This window comes from Neofelis nebulosa, chromosome 15 (genome assembly GCF_028018385.1).
Source record: "Neofelis nebulosa isolate mNeoNeb1 chromosome 15, mNeoNeb1.pri, whole genome shotgun sequence".
Classification (NCBI taxonomy): Eukaryota; Metazoa; Chordata; class Mammalia; order Carnivora; family Felidae; genus Neofelis; species Neofelis nebulosa.
The window spans coordinates 17442252-17460739 of record NC_080796.1 but is presented as its reverse complement, the minus strand read 5'-3'; the positions used below and the strand labels follow the sequence as shown (position 1 = coordinate 17460739).

Genomic DNA, 18488 nt, shown 5'->3' with positions numbered 1-18488 from the left:
GCACAGGCAAATGGGTTTTGTCTTTATTCCTCCCCTAGAGATGTTGGATTTTTGCCTGAGCCCCAGGGGTGATAGGATTTGCTGCGCCTCCCTGAGCAGCCTAAAGCTTTCGCATCTTCTGGAAACGGGTCTGGGGAAGTGGGCAGGGCTTCATACCTACCTATCCCTCGGCAGTAGCCGATTACTTCCCGAATGCTTGAACCAGCGCCGGGGGAGGGGGGGGGGCTTTCTGGTCTCCAGCCTGCCCCGGTGTTTCTTGTGAACACTTGGTATAGGCCACTGGGAAAGATCTTGTGTGGGGAAGTCCCCCGATTTGAAACTCTCAGCTATGCCAAATTCTTAAACTCCTTTAAGAACTTAACATTCTAGATTATCTTTAGCTGCTCATATAGTGGCCGCTTCCTTCTTGAGCACTCTTTCTAGAAGGAAATGGGTGCATATCCCATCTCCTGTTGGAGCGCTGATCACTCCCCGGGATTGTGTGCTCCGTCTCCCAACTTCAGCTCTCTGACACGCTCAAGGAAAGCTGGAATTTTGTAGATTATCCAGAAGTTTTTCCTTATGAGGTTACAGTCTCGAGACTTTCTACACCCTGTTCAGAAGCAGAACGGACTACCTCAACTAACGGTGATTTTGTTATTGTCTGCAATCAGTTATTATTTCCGTCATTATACTTATTAAAATTTGTAAATTTGTAATTATTTGTTTTGTTTCCCCCACTTAACTTTAAGACCGTGAAAACATACACTCTGTCTCTTCATGATCGTAATCCCTCGCGCCGAGTGCCACATTGCACACCAAGCCCTTAAAACTAAACAAAATGATACTTACGGCAGATATTTCTTTTTTCAAAAATCATTAGCCCACCATACAGCAAACACTGGCTGATTAAAACATCCACAGAAGTACCGGGGGGCAGGGGAGGGCCGAGGAAGAGGAAGAACGAGGGCCCAAAAGCTAAACTGGGAGATTATATTCTGAACTATCTGCTGGATTTTCATTTATCATCTGCCCAGAGAATCTGGCTGTGATGCTGCCCAAGTTCAAAACAAAGCACAAATGAGACAAGGATACCAAACCCTTGTTTCATGAAGCTTCGGGAACAACTGAAATAAATGAACTAGCAAAAAACATAGATCAGTAATTCCTTATTGTTTATTCTTTTCTTACAAAAAGACACTTGGAACAAATAAATACAAAATGGCATACGTCTTATTTAGCAATGGGCAAATACAGGTTTTTCTGGGTACTGTCCACAGGGATGAACTAAAGGAGCTTCCAGAAGTGCCCTCATCCTATCAGCTTCCCACCCTCTGTTTAAAAAAAAAAAAAAAAAAGTCAATTCTTTTCATTCCTCATCACAATTTTCAACAATGGAGTCTCAAAATAAGTAACCTAACCCTGACTCAGAGACAAAGACATCTGATTCAAGGTCAGCACGTATATAATGACGTTGCCCCGAAACTTCAACTAATGAATATTGAGTTTTCATTTCTTGTATCTTGTATGAATAAAGAGTTTATTCTGTTCAAATCTGCATGGCAAATAAAATACAACAGAAAGCTGAGTACAATATATACACTTTTCTGTCCTAAGAGAAAACATTAAATACAGGTATATTTAATATACAGTGAACATGCCATGTATTTTCTTGAAGCCAACAAAATCCCGATTTCCTATAGCCTGCAGGTGATGCAGAGGGCAAACGAATACCAAAATCACTTCTGACAAAATGTAGCTAACAAAATTAGCTAGACGGTAATACAAATTCAATATTCAATGGATTTATTCATTCCACGGTTGCATGGAAAAGGAAGTAAAAAACGTCAAGTACAAGTAGAACCACACGTAAGAAAAAGCACCTACGGATGGAGGAGGGACAGCTCTGGGAGCCTGCCTGGGAGAGGCACACCTCGCTCAGGTGCTTCCAAGGACAGAACACCCTAGTTCGCCGAAACCCTAGGTTACTCAGTTCTGTGTCTGAAATCTTCTCTAAGACGTCAAAAGTCAGTTTAAACATAGAGGGGAGAGATTTTTTTTTAATCTGTGGGTAAAGATCATGAAAGTCTGACACTGATTTTCCTAAAAGGCAACTCACGACTCTCCAGAAGTACGAATAAACATCAAAAAGCCCAAAGTAAAGAGCTAGCAGTACATCAACATGCGTGGTCAGGAATCCCGTGAAACTCACAAGGTGCTGCGGTTCCGTGATTTCCACGAGCCTCCTCCCGGGAGAAGACAGTGTTCCGTGACGGATGCGGATTGTGCCCACTGCTCACGAGACACACACACATCGAGACTCGTGAGCTCCTACTTTGTGACAATTTAGAAATCCAAATTTGGCTCCAGAAAATATAAATCTGGAGTAGGACTCTGCAGATAGACCATACAAGTAGCAGTTGAGTGGAACCTGCCTGCAACAATCCTGTATTTACTTTTTTTTTTTTTTTTCCTTTAAGGCTACAGAAAATCTGCACATAGACAAGGCGATTAATTCTCATAATAAAAATACCCCCTCCAAGGAGCTAAGGTCTCCAGTCAGATTCCATGGTGAGCAGACGTTGTGTGGCACATTCTATTCCACAGGTGTACTTTCTGGTGGGTCTGCAGGCTTAGGATCAATTCTTTCTGGGAACAGTAGCTTCTCACAAACTGCCTCCTTTATTGGTAAATACTGTGATATTTCGTTGGGTTCCGTGAAGAGGGAAGGTGAAACGTGCTGGGAGATACATAAATCGTATTAGTATATATTCAGTCACTGCACTGATACTTTTTGGCAATGCTTTGGTTCAAGCATGCATAAAGCATGACAATTCTAAAGTGAGTGGCAATCGACGTCTATGAGGACATATAGGTGTTTCTAATGAGAACGGGTTATCTCGTTACTGGATCATTCGGCCCTGTTACCGAATGACTTCCTCAAAGCTCACAGGGACAGATTATTTATAACGCTCCCACAGATGTATTAAGAATTTAATACATCTTAATCCAATCCCCTTTCCCTGCTGCTTTTGTACCTTGAAAGCACTAGCCTTCGGGTAGAGCCCCATACGGGGTCTACGCCAGACTCTCAAGTAACGTTTCTAACCCACGAACGTGCTCCCCCCAGAAGGAAACAAGCGCTAGGGGTGAAAAAGAATAACAAGTTTGCAGAAAGGTGGCACCTGGGAAACAACCCATTACAGAATCCTACAGACTTGGAGAAGCCCTTTACAAGTCCCAGAGGGGCAAGAAAATAAAGGACGTTAGGTGAAAACAAGTTGCGGTACAGAATTACCACACTTTAAGAAAAAAATCAGAAAAGCAGACTGGGTAGAAAGAAGTTATGGGGGGACGAGGCACTAAGTGGATAAGAAAAAAATCAGAAAAGCAGACTGGGTAGAAAGAAGTTACGGGGGAACGAGGCGCTAAGTGGAATGAACATCCAATTGGTAACAGTACCAGACCCACGGCCAATCAACTCTGGGTCTGTTTTTCCACCATAAAAAGTGGAAATTAGACTGGATGATGGTGCTGCTACCCATAACAACCCTGTCCTGGTATCTGGGGTGAATTCAGAGAAGTTACGCTCCAGGAGGCTTTATCTTATAGGTGGGCTTATTAGGTGAATCGCTAGATCTAGGGAGGCAGATGTGGCTGGAAATACACAAAATGAAACATTAAAAGTCAACTTCTAGAAACTGGTATTTAAACACCGTACCATTAAATTAGCAATTTTGCTCTCTCGTGATGTATATTCTCGTAACATGTAGGTCTTGTCAGCCTATGTGGAAAGATTAAAAAAAAAGGTTGCAATAAATATTTCTATTGTTACCAAATAGTTTCTATTAAACAGAACCACCTATGACAACAGAACAGGTTGCAAAAGCAGCATAAAGTCTGATAAGAATATCTTATTCTGTAATGAGAGAACTAATCTCACCAAGAATTCTGAATTATTGATTCCAATCTCTATAAATCACAGTGATAGCATATGTAAACAGATTTGATAATTACCAACTAAGAGAAACACAGCCAGTTTTACTATGAAAGAAAGTATGTATATTTACAAATGAGATATGCAAGAGATATTAATATTACCACATGTTTGGAACTATACCTTTTCCTTAAGCTATAGTATCTACTTACATAACCAGGCTACTCTTATGTTTAAAAAAACAAAACAAAACAAAACAAAGCTTTACCAAATTTTATTCTCTCCTATTTCCACAAAATTCTTGTCAAATTGCTTATTTAATAAAGCAAGTTTTTGGTACTTCAATTTTTCCCATTTATGACTTTTTACTTATGTATTTAAGTAGTCTCCATGCCCAACATGGGGCTTGAACTCACGACCCTGAGATTAAGAGTCCTCTGCTCTACTGACTGAGCCAGCCAGGCACCCTCCATTTACAACTGTTTAAAATTAGGTGTTAGAGGCTGTTTCAGATTCTGTGTTTCCCTCTCTCTGACCCTCCCCCATTCATGCTCTGTCTCTCTCTGTCTCAAAAATAAATAAACGTTAAAAAAAAAAAAATTAAAATTAGGTGTTAGAGGGGCACCTGGTGGCTCAGTTAAGCATCTGACTTTGACTCAGGTCATGATCTCACAATTTGTGAGTTTCAGCCCCGCGTTGAGCTCTGTGCTGACAGCTCAGAGCCTGCAGCCTGCTTCAGATTCTATGTCTCCCTCTCTCTCTCTCTCTCTGCCCCTCCCCTGCTTGCACTCTGTCTCTCTCTCAAAAACAAATAAACATTAAAAAAACTTTTTTAATAAAATTAGGTTTTAAAAAGCAATGTATTACAATTTGTTTTTTGGTGAAACATTATTCAATAAAAGAAAAATCACATAAGATTAAACTCCCTTAAAGTTTTATCCTTTTTTTAATTTTAGAGAGAGAGTGCAAGCCAGGGCCTGGGGCAGAGGGAGAAAGAGAGAATTTCAAGCAGGCTCCACACTCAGTGCAGAGCCTGACATGGGGCTCGATCCCACGACCCTGGGATCATGACCTGAAGCTGAAATCAAGAGGCTCAACTGAGCCACCCAGGCACGCCAACTTTTATTCTTTTCTATCAATAAAAACACATTAATGCTTAAGGAAAGAAAAATTAGATGATATAAAAGTATAATATATAAGTACAGCTTCTATAGATAATACTATCTTTAACTTAGAAATCTCTACACAGAATCTTACATAGATTCATACTTGCTTTTTTCTTTTAAAAATTTTTAATGTTTATTTATTTTTGAGAGAGAGCACAAGTGGGGGAAGGGCAGAGAGAGAGGGGGACAGAGGATCGGAAGCAGGCTCCGTGCTGACAGCAGCCAGACTGATGCAGGGCTTGAACTCACAAACCACGAGATCACAAGCTGAGCCGAGGTGGGACCCTCAACCAACTGAGCCACCCAGGTGCCCCCATACTTGCTTTTTAAAATTCAACACTGAGGGGCGCCTACGTGGCTCAGCTGGTTAAGCGTCGAACTCTTGGATTTTGACTCAGGTCACGATCCCAGGGTTGTGAGACCAGCCCCACAACGGAACCTGCTCGGGATTCTCTCTTTCCTTCTGTCACTCCCCGGCTCGTGCATGCACGTGCACTCTCAAAAATAGATGAATGAATGTTTAAAATTCAACACTGAGATGCAGATCTTTACGTATCAGTTAAATATAACTTCTGCCATTCATGTTAATGGATCTATACTTTTCTACTATATGGATATAAATTAAACAATTTAAATCAGTGCCCATTCAGTGGGCATTAAGCTCCTTCTCTCCTTTTTGCTATTATAAACAACAGCATTGCCATGAACATTCATATATATACATATATATATGTATGTGTATATACATTTATATATAGATTCACATACATATATATATACATTATATATATATTATATTATACATTATACATTACATATATTACATAATGTATATATGTACATATGTACATATGTGTATATACATATTATATATGTATAATATATATAATGTATATATACATAATGTATATATATGTATATACATATATATACTGTATATATATATAATGTACATATATAATGTATATATATGTATATATACATTACATATATATAAATGTACAACTGCCTGATTAATATTTGCAGATTACTGTATAAGAATGATTTTAGGATAAATTCCTAAGAAATACTGTTGACTTAAAGCATAAGCATTTTTAAAACTTAGATTTCATCTTTTCTAAAGGAGAAAAATGCAGTCTATCTTTAGTACTTCGCTACCACTTATTAAAAGAAAAAGATCGCAAAAAAAAAAAAAAAGAAAAAGATCACAGTTACCATGTTATTTCAAGGAAAAAAGCCCCACCCGTCTATAAGTGCAGGATTTGGGAAAACACCAATCCAACCTCACCCTACTGGGTACAAATCTCACTTCTGCCACCCAATAACTGTGTAACTTGGGTAAGTTACTTACTCTGTCTTTGCTGTAGTTGCCACAGCTATAAACAGCGATGATAACGGGACTTATTTCACAGGGTGGTTGTGAGAGTTCACTGTTCCTAGGACTGCCCAACTGGTACTGGTGTCCCCTTCGCTAAGTCACCATTCTACATGATCACAGATCTGAGGGTACAAATCCATTCCACAAGGACAGGCTGCTATAAGCTATTAGAAGACTTTTCATGCCTTCAATTTAAGCTTCCTCCTTTTTTTAACTTTTCTGAAAACCTTGTATGTTAACAGTTCCTTCAGAGGTGAGTACAGAGCTTTCAAACTTTAGAACAACTATCAAAATGATTATGTAACACAAATTTCAGTAGGTCATGTAATTGTTGTTTTGTTTTGTTTGAAGTTTATTTGAGAGAGAGACCATGATCGGGAAAGGGGCAGAGAGAGAGGGAGGGAGAGAATTCCAAACATGTTCTGTGCTGTCAGCACAGAGCTCGATGAGGGGCTCGATCCCACGAACCGCGAGATCATGACCTGAGCTGAAATCAAAAGTCAGACACTTGACTAAATGAACCACCCAGGTGCCCCCTCGTGACTGGTATTTTTAATATCAAGACATGATATAAACAATACATATGATACACAAAGGTAAGAGTTAATAAAAAAAAGTTTATTTTGAGAGAGAGGGCGAGCAGGGGAGGGGCAGAGAGAGAGAAAGAGAATCCCAAGCAGAGTCTGCACTGTCAGCACAGAGCCCAATGCAGGGCTCGATCTCACCAACCTTGAGATAATGACCTGAGCCCAGATCAAGACCGGGATGCTTAACTGAGTCACCCAGGCACCCCAGGGACAGGTTTCTTAAACACAGCTTAAGTACACATGAAGTTTTTAAAAAAGCATCAGACATCCTCTACTGGGGAGGAACACTGGGGAGCGTCTTTCAGAAAACATTTTCAGCTACCAGAACTTTCAGAAAGGAAGATGTGATGTGGTCAATAGTGAACGTAGAACACCCAGTCTTCAAGGTTAGAAGGACTGCCATAAATTATAAAGCATTATTTCATTTCAAATTCTCAGACAGACAGTGAAAGAACACGAACGAGCCCAACATCAACTAGTACATGCATTAAATAAGAAGAGATACCTCATGGTAAAGTCTTGTGTCATTCATTCTGATAAGTACTCCATCGATTCTCAAGAAAAATCGCAACAGCAGGAAAAAACTAGAAGGCATTACTCTCTGAAAAAAAAAAATAGTACGTTAATATTTTAATGAAAACTAAATGCTATTACTTTGCTGAGAAAATAAATTTTTTTAAAAGGCATCAGAGAAAAGCTGAATTAGCAGTATACAGAAATCTCTGAACTAAAGGTTCTTTGTCATAGCACCAACTTAGTTCTGTTCTATTCTATTCTATTCTATTCTATTCTATTCTATTCTATTCTAAATATCCTGGCTTCAGTTTCCTACAACAGAAAAATATTTTTTAGGTCAAAAGATAATTGAGGTTAAAAAGACTTAACACTTACCTAAGTAATATGAAAATTACAATGTTCACTTTAAAAACTGACAGTACTTGGGGCGCCTGGGTGGCTCAGTCGGGTTGGGCGTCCGACTTCGGCCCAGGCCATGATCCCACGGTTCGTGGGTTCGAGCCCCTCGTCGGGCCCTGTGCTGACAGCTCAGAGCCTGGAGCCTGAATTCTGTGTCTCCCTCTCTCTCTGCCCCTTCCCTACTCGCGCTCTGTCGCTCTCTCTCAAAAATAAGTAAACATTGAAAAAAAAATGTTAAAAACTGACAGTACGTACCATTAATGTCAACACCAGTAATACCAAAAGGAAAGAATAACCTATTTCTTTGTTTTTACTCATCTCTACTCACTTTACATTAAATAAGGCGAGAACTTAAACGAAATGCTCTAATTCAGTGCAATCGATTAAGTATTATTTCATACTGCCGAAGACTGGTTTATCAGATCATTATAACACGTTCTTGGCATCTTTCGTCTATGCCACATCTACACATTTCTGTTTTCCAAGCGTAAACCAGGGAAAAAAGACAGAGACAGTGAGAGAGTAAGAAGGTGGGTCCTGGTGGCAGGGAGGGAGGGGTTGGATATTGTGGGGCCTTTAGATCTTTAAAGGGGATATGCTTGTGGGCACTTGGCTGTCTTAGTTGGTAGAGCATATGATTCTTGATCTTGGGGTCATGAGTGCAAGCCCCACATTGGGGGCAGAGATTACTAAAAATAAAATAAAATAAAATAAAATAAAATAAAATAAAATAAAGACCATTTCTTAAAATAAAATAAAATGAAATAAAATGAAATAAAATAAAATATAGACCATTTCTTTAAAAAAAAAAAAAAAAAAGCTTGACCATTTACTAAATAAACACTCGTCGTCTACTAAGTGTCCAGTTCTCACTATAAGTAGATCTTGGATTTATATAAAAAGATACAATCCCAGTGGTCAAGAAGTTTATCAAAGAGGGAAACAGAGAAAAAAAAAAATGATGTGGTAGATATAGTAACAGAGGTATGCACAAGGTTCAGTAAGCACTCAGAGAAAGTCCCGAAGTTGGCTGAAGAAAGTTAGAGAAGGCAACGGAAAGCTGACCATGGAAAGAAGAGCTGGGGGCGAGAAGGAGAATTCCAAAAAGAGGAAACAGCATGTATAACAAGTACCGAGGCACGGAATAGAAGATACACGCAGGGAACTGAGTGAGTTGTAGAAGCACAGGGCAACATTAATGAAGAGCGAAGAAATAACACGATAACCCACTAACAACAGTGGCTTTACTACCTAGAGAGTCACCAGCCACAGGCCAAGCTCTCCTGCCCTAGGACCTTTACGAGCCCTGTTCCCTGACCTAATGCCTACTGGCCTCAGATCTCGGTGTAAATATCACTTGTACACAGAAGCTTCTCCTACCATTCTATGACCACAGGCTTCTGTTATTCTCTCTCCATTCCCTTATAAACGAAAAGATTTGTAACTACAGCCGTTCACGTGTTTACTTGCTTAAAGCCCATCTGCCCCCACTTAGACCGCAGGCTCCATAACTGCGAACATCTGCTCTGGTCATCACTTTGTCCCTGCTGTCTAGACAAGCAGCGAGCACACGGTGGGTGCTCGTCAGCGACTCCCTGAAGGAAAGAGAGGCTGGAGCTCTCTTTGCCGGAGAAAAGGCCCACAGTCACACTGCCTTCGGGTGGGATTATCAGCAACAGACTTCAAAGCAAAACCCAGAATAAAGAAGGGCTGGAGGAAGAACCTGACCTAGACAAGTTGCTACGTCACAGCCAACTGACTGGGAAGCAGCGTTACTCGACAGAGCGCTCTTTGTAATTACTGGAAAGACTCACTGGCCACATTTCCCCACATTTCCAAGTGGGTTATCGACAGCTACACTGGGCACAACACAGGAAGCGGGCTGAAGTAACGTTTCAGGGTGGCGGAGGGCAGAGCAGGAGTCAGAAGACCCAAGTGCTCGTCCTAATTCCGCAATTTAACTGTGTATTTTAAGACGGCAGTTCTCTCACAGGGGATGTTTGGAAATTTCTGAGGGTGTTTTTTGTCGTCACAATGATATTAGGCAGTTAAAGACCAGAGACGTTAGATGTTCTGTAACGCACAGGACCATCCTATACAACAAAGTCCAATCCTGCATCCACAAAACTTCCAAAGATCTTCTCTGGCATTCACGTGGGGAAAAAGATAACAATAGCAATAAACACAAACAAATACACACATACATAAATAAGCCAACAATTTATACTGACCTAACCTTAGACCCTAACTCCATTTTACATACAAATACAAAACACACTGAATTTCTGGGCACGCAATTACTTTGCAAATCAAGGAAAGATTATACTTTATTTCATTTGGAACTTTACTAAAGGGTTGTTCACCATTTTTGAAAAATTACATCACCAATGGCAGTCTTGTGTTATCTGAGTCACTGACTGCTACCTGGCACCCCTATCAGCCTTCACTTGTAGCTGTCACATTCACAGTGATTCAATATGCAAATGTAAGTATAGGACTGCTTCATTATGACTTTAGTGCAGTCATATTATGCATAGTTCATACGTACATACTGAAATACATCGTTCATTCTAAATCAGTTTCCTTTTATTTCTCTTTTATAATTAGGACACGATGTTGGTTTACTGGAAAGAAGGTGGGTTATAGTATCTATGAAATTCATTTCACAGTAGTGAAAGGGCGGGGGTGTTAAAAGTATTTGGTTAGGAAAAAAAAAAAAAAGGAGCAACGAGGGGAAGTAGGTTGAGAACCAGTAACTCAGATCAAGATCCTAAACCACCTAAAGTCTCCTTCATCTATAAAACTAGGGGGTGTGAAGAAACCGTTTCTTAGACCCTGTCTCCGTAAAACACGACCATTCTATAAGACTACTTCAACAAAAGCCACCTCAGCACAGGCTTTGTGGGATTTTTTGTACCACAGAGATGAGATGCGTGCCTACCTGATTTACTTGGATTCTTAGGTAAAACGTGGAAGCAGAAGGTAGACCACATTCACTCCTGACTACTCAGAATGGAACTAACCACCCAATGGAAAAAAGACAGTCTCTTTAGCAAATGGTGCTGGGAGAACACCTGGACAGCAACGGGCCGAAGAAGGAAACTAGACCACTTTCTTACACCAGACACAAAAAGAAATTCAAAATGGATGAAAGACCTCGATCTGGGATAGGAAGCCATCAAAATCCTACAGGAGAAAACAGGCAGCAACCGCTTTGAACTCGGCTACCACAACTGCTTACTTGACGTGTCTCCAGAGGCAAGGGAAGTAACAATGAACTATTGGGACCTCATCAAGATAAAAAGCTTCTGCACGGCAAAGGAAACAATCAACAAACTAAAAGGCAACCAAGGGAATGGGAGAAGATATTTGCAAATGGCATATCAGATAAAGGGTTAGTATCTAAAATCTATACACAACTTACCAAACTCAACACCCAAAAAAAACAAATAATCCAGTGAAGAAATGGGCAGGAGACATGAATAGACACTGTTCCAAAGAAGACATCCAGATGGCCAACAGACACACGAAAAGATGCTCAACGTCACTCATCATCAGGGAAATACAAGTCAAAACCACCACGGGATACCCCCTCATACCTGTCAGAATGGCTAAAATTAACAACTCAGGAAACAACAGATGTTGACGAGGATGCAGAAAAAAGGGGACCCTTTTGCACTGTTGGTGGGAATGCAAACTTTGTGCAGCCACTCTGGAAAACAGTATGGAGGTTCCTCAAAAAATTAAAAATAGAACTACTCTACAACCCAGCAATTACACTACTAGGCATTTATCCAAAGGATACAAAAATGCTGATTCAAAGGGGCACATGCACCCCAATGTTTATAGCAGCACTGTCAACAACAGCCAAAGTATGGAAAGAGCCCAAATGTCCATATACTGATGAATGGATAAAGAAGACGTGGCATACAATGGAATACCACTTGGTGATAAAACAGAATGAAATCTTGCCATTTGCAACAATGCGGATGGAACCAGAGGGTATTATGCTAAGTGACGTAAGTCGGCCAGAGGAAGACAAATATCATATGATTTCCCTCATATGGAATTTGAGAAACTCACCAGGTGAACACAGGGGAAGGGAAGGAAAAATAAGATAAAAACAGAGAGGGAGGCGAACTATAAGAGACTCTTAAATACGGAGAACAGACTGAGGGTTGCTGGAAGGTGTTGGGTGGGAGGATGGGTTAAATGGGTGATGGGCATGAAGGAGGGCACTTGTTGGGATGAGCACTGGGTGTCTTACATAAGAGATGAATCACTGGGTTCTAATCCTGAAGCCGACACTACACTGTATGTTAAATGCATTAAATGAATTTAAAAAAAAAAAAAAAAAAGAATGGAACTAACCATTAGCTGGTTACATAACATCACTCACTGCCAGTATTTGGGAGATAGGAAATGTATTTTCTCTGAAAGTTAAAACCTTGCATATTAGCATGAAAATAGCTTTTCTTTGGATCTTAGAGTAGTCCTATAAACTATAAATCATACCAAGGACAGTAGATTATAACACAAAATCCTAGCCTAAAAACATAGCTGAAAGACGCTACCTTAGAAACACAAAACAAAAATTAATTCCTAGAATACCTCATAATTAGATATAGGTAATGCCACTTACACAAAATTATCAAAACTCATATTAAACTCACTGAACTAAATCGAAAAACCTCATGGTGCACAGAGCTCCACTCTTTCTCCCTGGGGAACTGTGTCACAAGGAAACCATTATTATTTTTTGAATTAAAATGGTCTAGGTTTAGAATTAAAATTTTAAGATGGTAAAAATACTTCAAAACCTGAAACAAACTAAGTAAGTTAAAAGCAACTTAAAAGGCTCCATCCAACAATAACAGGAATCTAAAGTTGCTTTGGGGGCGCCTGGGTGGCTCAGTGAGTTAAGCGTCTGACTTCAGCTCAGGTCATGATCTCATGGTTCGTTGAGTTTGAGCCCCTTAGCAGTCGGGCCCTGTCCTGACAGCTCAGAGCCTGGAGCCTGCTTCAGGTCCTATGTCTCCCCCTCTCTCTGCCACCCCCAGCTCGTGCTCTCTTTCGCAAAAATAAATAGACGTTAAAAAAAAATTTAAAGGGGTGCCTGGGGCTCAGTCGGTTAAGCAGCCAATTCTTGACTTCAGCTCAGGTCATGATCTCCTAATGAGTGAGCTCGAGCCCCACATCAGGCTCTGCACTGACAGAATGGAACCTGCTTGGGATTTTCTCTTTCTGCCCCTCCCCTGCTTGCACTCTCTCAAAATAAATAAACTTAAAAAAATTTTTTTGAATAAGTAAGTTACTTTGTTTATGTAAGTAGTTTCCACATTACAGTATCATTTCTTTACAGGGTGCTTTATAATTATTATAGAAACCAAGAAACCAAGAAATCAAGCATTCATAAGCAACTAGCTTCACAAATTCTAAAATAAGAACTTTTTAGTAGTTTTCTGGCCAAGATTAAAATACCAAGTGGGGCTCGAACCCACAGACCATAAGATCATGACCTGAGCCGAAGCCGGATGTTCAACAGACTGAGCCACCCAGGCGCCCCCTTTATGATGTTCTTAATAAATAACATTCTTTTCTCTAGCTTACTTTATTGTAAGAATACGGTATATAATATATATAACGTACAAAAAATGTGTAATCAACTGTTAACGTTATCAGTAAGACTTCCAGTCAACAGTAGACTATTAGAAGTTAAGTTTTTGGGGAATTAAAAGTGACACAACGAGGGGGCGCCTGGGTGGCTCAGTCGGTTAAGTGGCCGACTTTGGCTCAGGTCATGATCTCATGCTCCGTGAGTTCGAGCCCCGAGTCGGGCTCTGTGCTGACAGCTCGGAGCCTGGAGCCTGTTTCAGATTCTGTGTCTCCCTCTCTCTGTTCCTCCCCCGTTCATGCTCCGTCTCTCTCTCTCTCTCTCTCTCTCTCTCTCCTTCAAAAAAATAAAAATAAAAACATAAAAGAAAAAAAGTTACACAACGATTTTCAACTGTGGACAGAGGGCTACTGGTTGCCCTAATTCCCTCACTATTCGAGAGTCAATGGTATATTCCATACCCACAGTCAAACTCCTAGCCATAAGGAAAGATATAAGGTAATCCTTCAACATTTACGCGTATTTTTAGAAGTTCCTTGGAGAGCTCTGTTAAAACTAAAAATGATCTGAGACGGTTCAGATTTTACTTGAGAGCAACTGGGAAACACATAGACTTTAAATCAGAAAAAGTTCTATGTCAAAAAGGCCAGTTGAAGGGCATCGAGTGAGCTTTATGTGCAAAGTACCTAGCAAGGGCTCTGGAAATGATCGTCACACTTCGTCACACTTTGTCACACTTCGTTCTACATTTCATCACACTTCGCTCTCAGGCCTTTTCTGACCTCTTCTCTCCATTCCCACGTGCGTCTACCCAACTTTCCAGTCAGATAGCTAAGGGTACCACGGTCAGACAAGAAATATTCTTTGTCCCGTAGTGCAGAGACAACTAAATCTCTAATCTGCTCAGGTAATTCTGATAAAACTCCAGGTTTGGGAATCACTGGATGAGAGGTAAGCTTATCTACACGCAGACCCCCTTTCCTCCCATCACCACAGAAGCATCTCTCCTGTCTAAGGCTAATCCTCCCTCCCACGATCTGGATCCTAGAAGATTATGAGCAAAGACAAACTGATCCACTGTGTGACTGATCTTAGGCAAGTTACTTAATATCTCTGACCCTCCGTTTCCTCTCACTGAGCAGAATTTTCTGGAGGATTAAATGAGACGATATAAATAAGCTATATGTGAAATAATAGAAAATACATATATAGGTCTCTGCTTGTAGTTCCTGACAGAGGGCCTCTTAAACCCTTATAAATTTCTAAGTGAGAAGGGCACTTAGGAACATCTTCGGTTCTAATGAGGCGATTCTGGGGGGGCTCCTGGGTGGGGGCTGGTCCCCAGAAAGACCAGGCCATGATTAGAAGCTTGGAATTTCCAGCTCCACCCCTCATTTTCCAGAGAGAAGAGAGGGGTCAGAAATGGGAGTTAATAATTGATCATGCCTTGTGAGGGAGCCTCCATAAAATCTTAGTAGGATGGGGTTCAGAGACTTTCCAGGTTGGTGAACACATCTATATACTAGGAGGGTAATGCACCCCAACTCCAAGGGGGCAGAACTCCTGCACCTGGGACCATCCCACACCTCCCCCTATATCTCTCTCATCCGGGTGTTCATCCATACCTCTGTTACCATATCCTTTAATAAACTGGTGAACATAAGACAAAGAATATTTCTTGTCTGACTATCCATAGTACATTTGGCTACGTTCCCCTGAGGTCTACGAGCTGTTGTCGCAAATAATTAAATCCAAGGAGAGGAGGTCACGGGAACCTCCAATTTGTAGCCAAGACGGACAGAAGTTGTGGGGAACGTAGGCACCTATGACCCCTGGTGGCTGGCGCCGAAGACGTAGGGCGGTCTTGTGGGCTTGAGCCCTTAACCTAGGAGATCTGACACTACCCCAAGTCGATAGTGAGGCCAGTGTCCCAGAATTCTGGGTGTCGGTAAAAGTACCACACACATCTGATGTCGGAAACATTTTGAGCGTTAAGAGTAAAGGAGAGACACAGGAGGAGAAGACTGGAGTTCTTCCAACCCAGGGTCCCACAGTAAATTCTTCCTCCCGGTAAAGGCTCAAAGCCTTCCTCTTCCCTCCCCTCTTCCTCCTCCTCCAAAACCTCACACCATTCATTTTCTCCCCTCTCTACCAGGAACTGCTTCCTGTGAGCACCTGATCGACGCTAGTCTTCCCCATGTTAAAAAAGCAAAAAGCACATGCTCACGCACACCTGTCAACCGCGTGTCCTCTCTTAGGCGTGTCCCTGTGTCTTCTCCATCTAGGAAGCTTTTTGGAAGTCTGGTCTACTCTGTCTCCACCTCCACATCTTTCCTTTACTTCCTAACCATGTAACTTAAACTGCACTTGCAGAGGTGAATCCCGGTATCTTAGTTGCTATAACCAATAAGTTTTTTAGTCTGGTGGACACCATCACATTCTAAGATCTCCTTACAGCACGACGCTGCCCCTTCACATCCTTCTTCTTGCAAAGCTGTGCCTCCTTAGCTTCCCAGGCACCACGTTCCTGGTTTCTCACCCGCATTTATATTTACCAGGCTAGTCTGTGCTTAGAGAAGCAACTTCATTTATCCACACCGCACTGCTGGGAACTATGGCATTTATTTAGGGCAATATGTGTTTCACTGTCAGAAAGAAACGCTATCCGAATGAAATTCTTCCAGGCATCCTTAAAATGCAACCCTATCCCACGTCACTTTTAAAAGTAACACGAGGTAAAAGAAAGAACGTGATAGGATGACACTTCTCTTCAGTTATCTAATGCTAGAATAAGGACATAGACGAGATAGCACAAGGAAAACTTTGTTGCTAATTAGTTTCATGACCTTAGGTAAATGAACCCTTTGGGCCTTGTCTATAAAATACAGAAGCTAGACTAAGTGATTCTCTACCAATTCATCGTAATTCCAAAATGCTATGGTTGTACAGAAAAACGTGGCTTTAAAATATATTGCTGTTTTGATTTGTTGTGGACAAAACAATAATTTCAATCCCAACACTGACAACCATTATGCTCCACGAGCTATTTCTAACATTTTTTTTTTTAATGTTTATTTATGTTTGAGAGATAGAGAGAGAATGCGAGCAGGGGAGGGGCAGAGAGAGAGGGAGACACAGAGTTTGAAGCAGGCTCCCGGCTCTGGGCTGTCAGCACAGAGCCCGACATGGGGCTCGAATCCACGATCGGTGAGATCGTGACCTGAGCAAACGTCGGGACGCCCAACCGAGCCACCCAGGTGCCCCATCTAAGAGTATTTCTGATGCTAGGGTCCTGTCTTTGAGAGACCTTCTAGTAAGTTCTATACTTGAGGGGTTAAGAAAAAGTGCTCATGGGGGTCTGGAAGAGGAATACTGAACTCTGCCCGGGGGAGCTGTGGTGCATCTTACAGAGGAGATGACATTTTGGCTGGGCCTTGAGGGATAAGGCACGTAATACAAAGTTTCAGTAGATGTCCCGTGAAGTGTTAGAAACACAATTCTGACCTAATAGTAAACACATATGAGTCAATGCGAATGAGCTATTTATTACCCTTCTTAAACACGTTCCACCAATAACACTGTAAACGGAAGTACCTTCCACTGATAGAAGAGAATACAAACGGAGAAGGGGGTTTTACACTTGTCGTTTCTGTCACCTCTGTGCTGGCGAAGGACGTGCAGTTTCTGGAGCACCCAAATTCTGACCCCCCAAGGTGCCGTCTGCAGATCCTTTCGATATAATTTTTAACTCAAGAGTGAAAATTAATCCATAATTTTCATTCTAATTAAATAATCAGCAAAAAAAAAAACCCCAAAAAAACCTACAAAGCAGTCAGGCAGCTCTTGAAAGAAAATGTTCTACTAAAGCCTTAGGAATATACTAAGATTTTATGAACTTTATAATGGATAGTAAGATGTACTCTAGACCCACGTGATACTTTACATGATATCATGTTAAGACACTGTGATTCTAAGTGAGTTTTATATCTCTAACCAATGGGAAGAATGGAAGAAAGAAGTTAATTTAGTTTTACTTAATTTATTATTATTATTTATTTGAGAGAGAGAGAGAGTGCTGCACGTGGGGTGGGGAGGGCAGAAGAAGAGAGAGAGAGAGAGAGAGAGAGAGAGAGAGAGAGAGAGAATCTCAAGCAGGCTCAACACTCAGTGCGGAGCCCAATGGGGGGCTCGATCCCAAGACCCTGGGATCATGCCCTGAGCTGAAATCAAGAGTTGGACGCTCAACGGACTGAGCCACCCAAGCGCCCCTGGAAGAAAGAAGTTAATTTTATAATACTCACAATTTTCACACTCAGGCTTGAAACTCCATGATCATGAAGTTCATCCTCAAACAGGAGAACTTCTTCAAAAAACTTAATCTGTTCTCTGGCTTTCAGTTTCTCCGTATCTATATGGTCTGTTGTAGGTACGACCTGAAAGAAAAAATTTCAGAAGGAACACATGAAAATTGAAGGAGCTGGAGACACAGGAGAACAGTCTTCCCACCGGTCTTTTCTGCATGGCCAAAGCACACAGCTCTACACCTGGGTGTCCTCAGTAGACACAAAAGATGAGGTATGTGCCTTGTCCCTCAAACGCTGACAACACTACAGGTGGCTGATACTGTAGCCTTACAAGACAGAGTCAAAATTCTTCAGCTTTCATATAAGTCAAGTTAAAATCAAGTGTTCTTGGGGCGCCTGGGTGGCTCAGTTGGTTAAGCCATCTTCGGCTCAGGTCATGATCTCGCGGTCCGTGAGTTCGAGCCCCACGTTGGGCTCTGTGCTGACAGCTCGGAGCCTGGAGCCTGCTTCGGATTCTGTCTCTCCCTCTCTCTCTGACCCTCCCCCGTTCATGCTCTGTCTCTCTGTGTCTCAAAAATAAATAAACATTAAAAAAAAATTTTTTTTTT

At 41.3% G+C, this 18488-nt stretch overlaps 1 protein-coding gene across 1 annotated transcript in view; it reads right to left on the bottom strand.

Annotated features, from left to right (window-relative positions):
* Nucleotides 1-1137: 1137 nt before the first annotated feature.
* TIPRL (TOR signaling pathway regulator) overlaps nucleotides 1138-18488 on the bottom strand; it is a 32804-nt gene continuing 15453 nt past the window's right edge. Inside the window, exons 4-7 of the mRNA XM_058700059.1 lie at nucleotides 17878-18009; nucleotides 7553-7648; nucleotides 3701-3763; nucleotides 1138-2719 (exon numbers count right to left, since the gene is read on the bottom strand). Of these exons, the coding sequence (XP_058556042.1) occupies nucleotides 2576-2719; nucleotides 3701-3763; nucleotides 7553-7648; nucleotides 17878-18009 (435 nt within the window). The 3' untranslated portion in view covers nucleotides 1138-2575. The remainder of the gene's footprint in view (nucleotides 2720-3700; nucleotides 3764-7552; nucleotides 7649-17877; nucleotides 18010-18488) is intronic.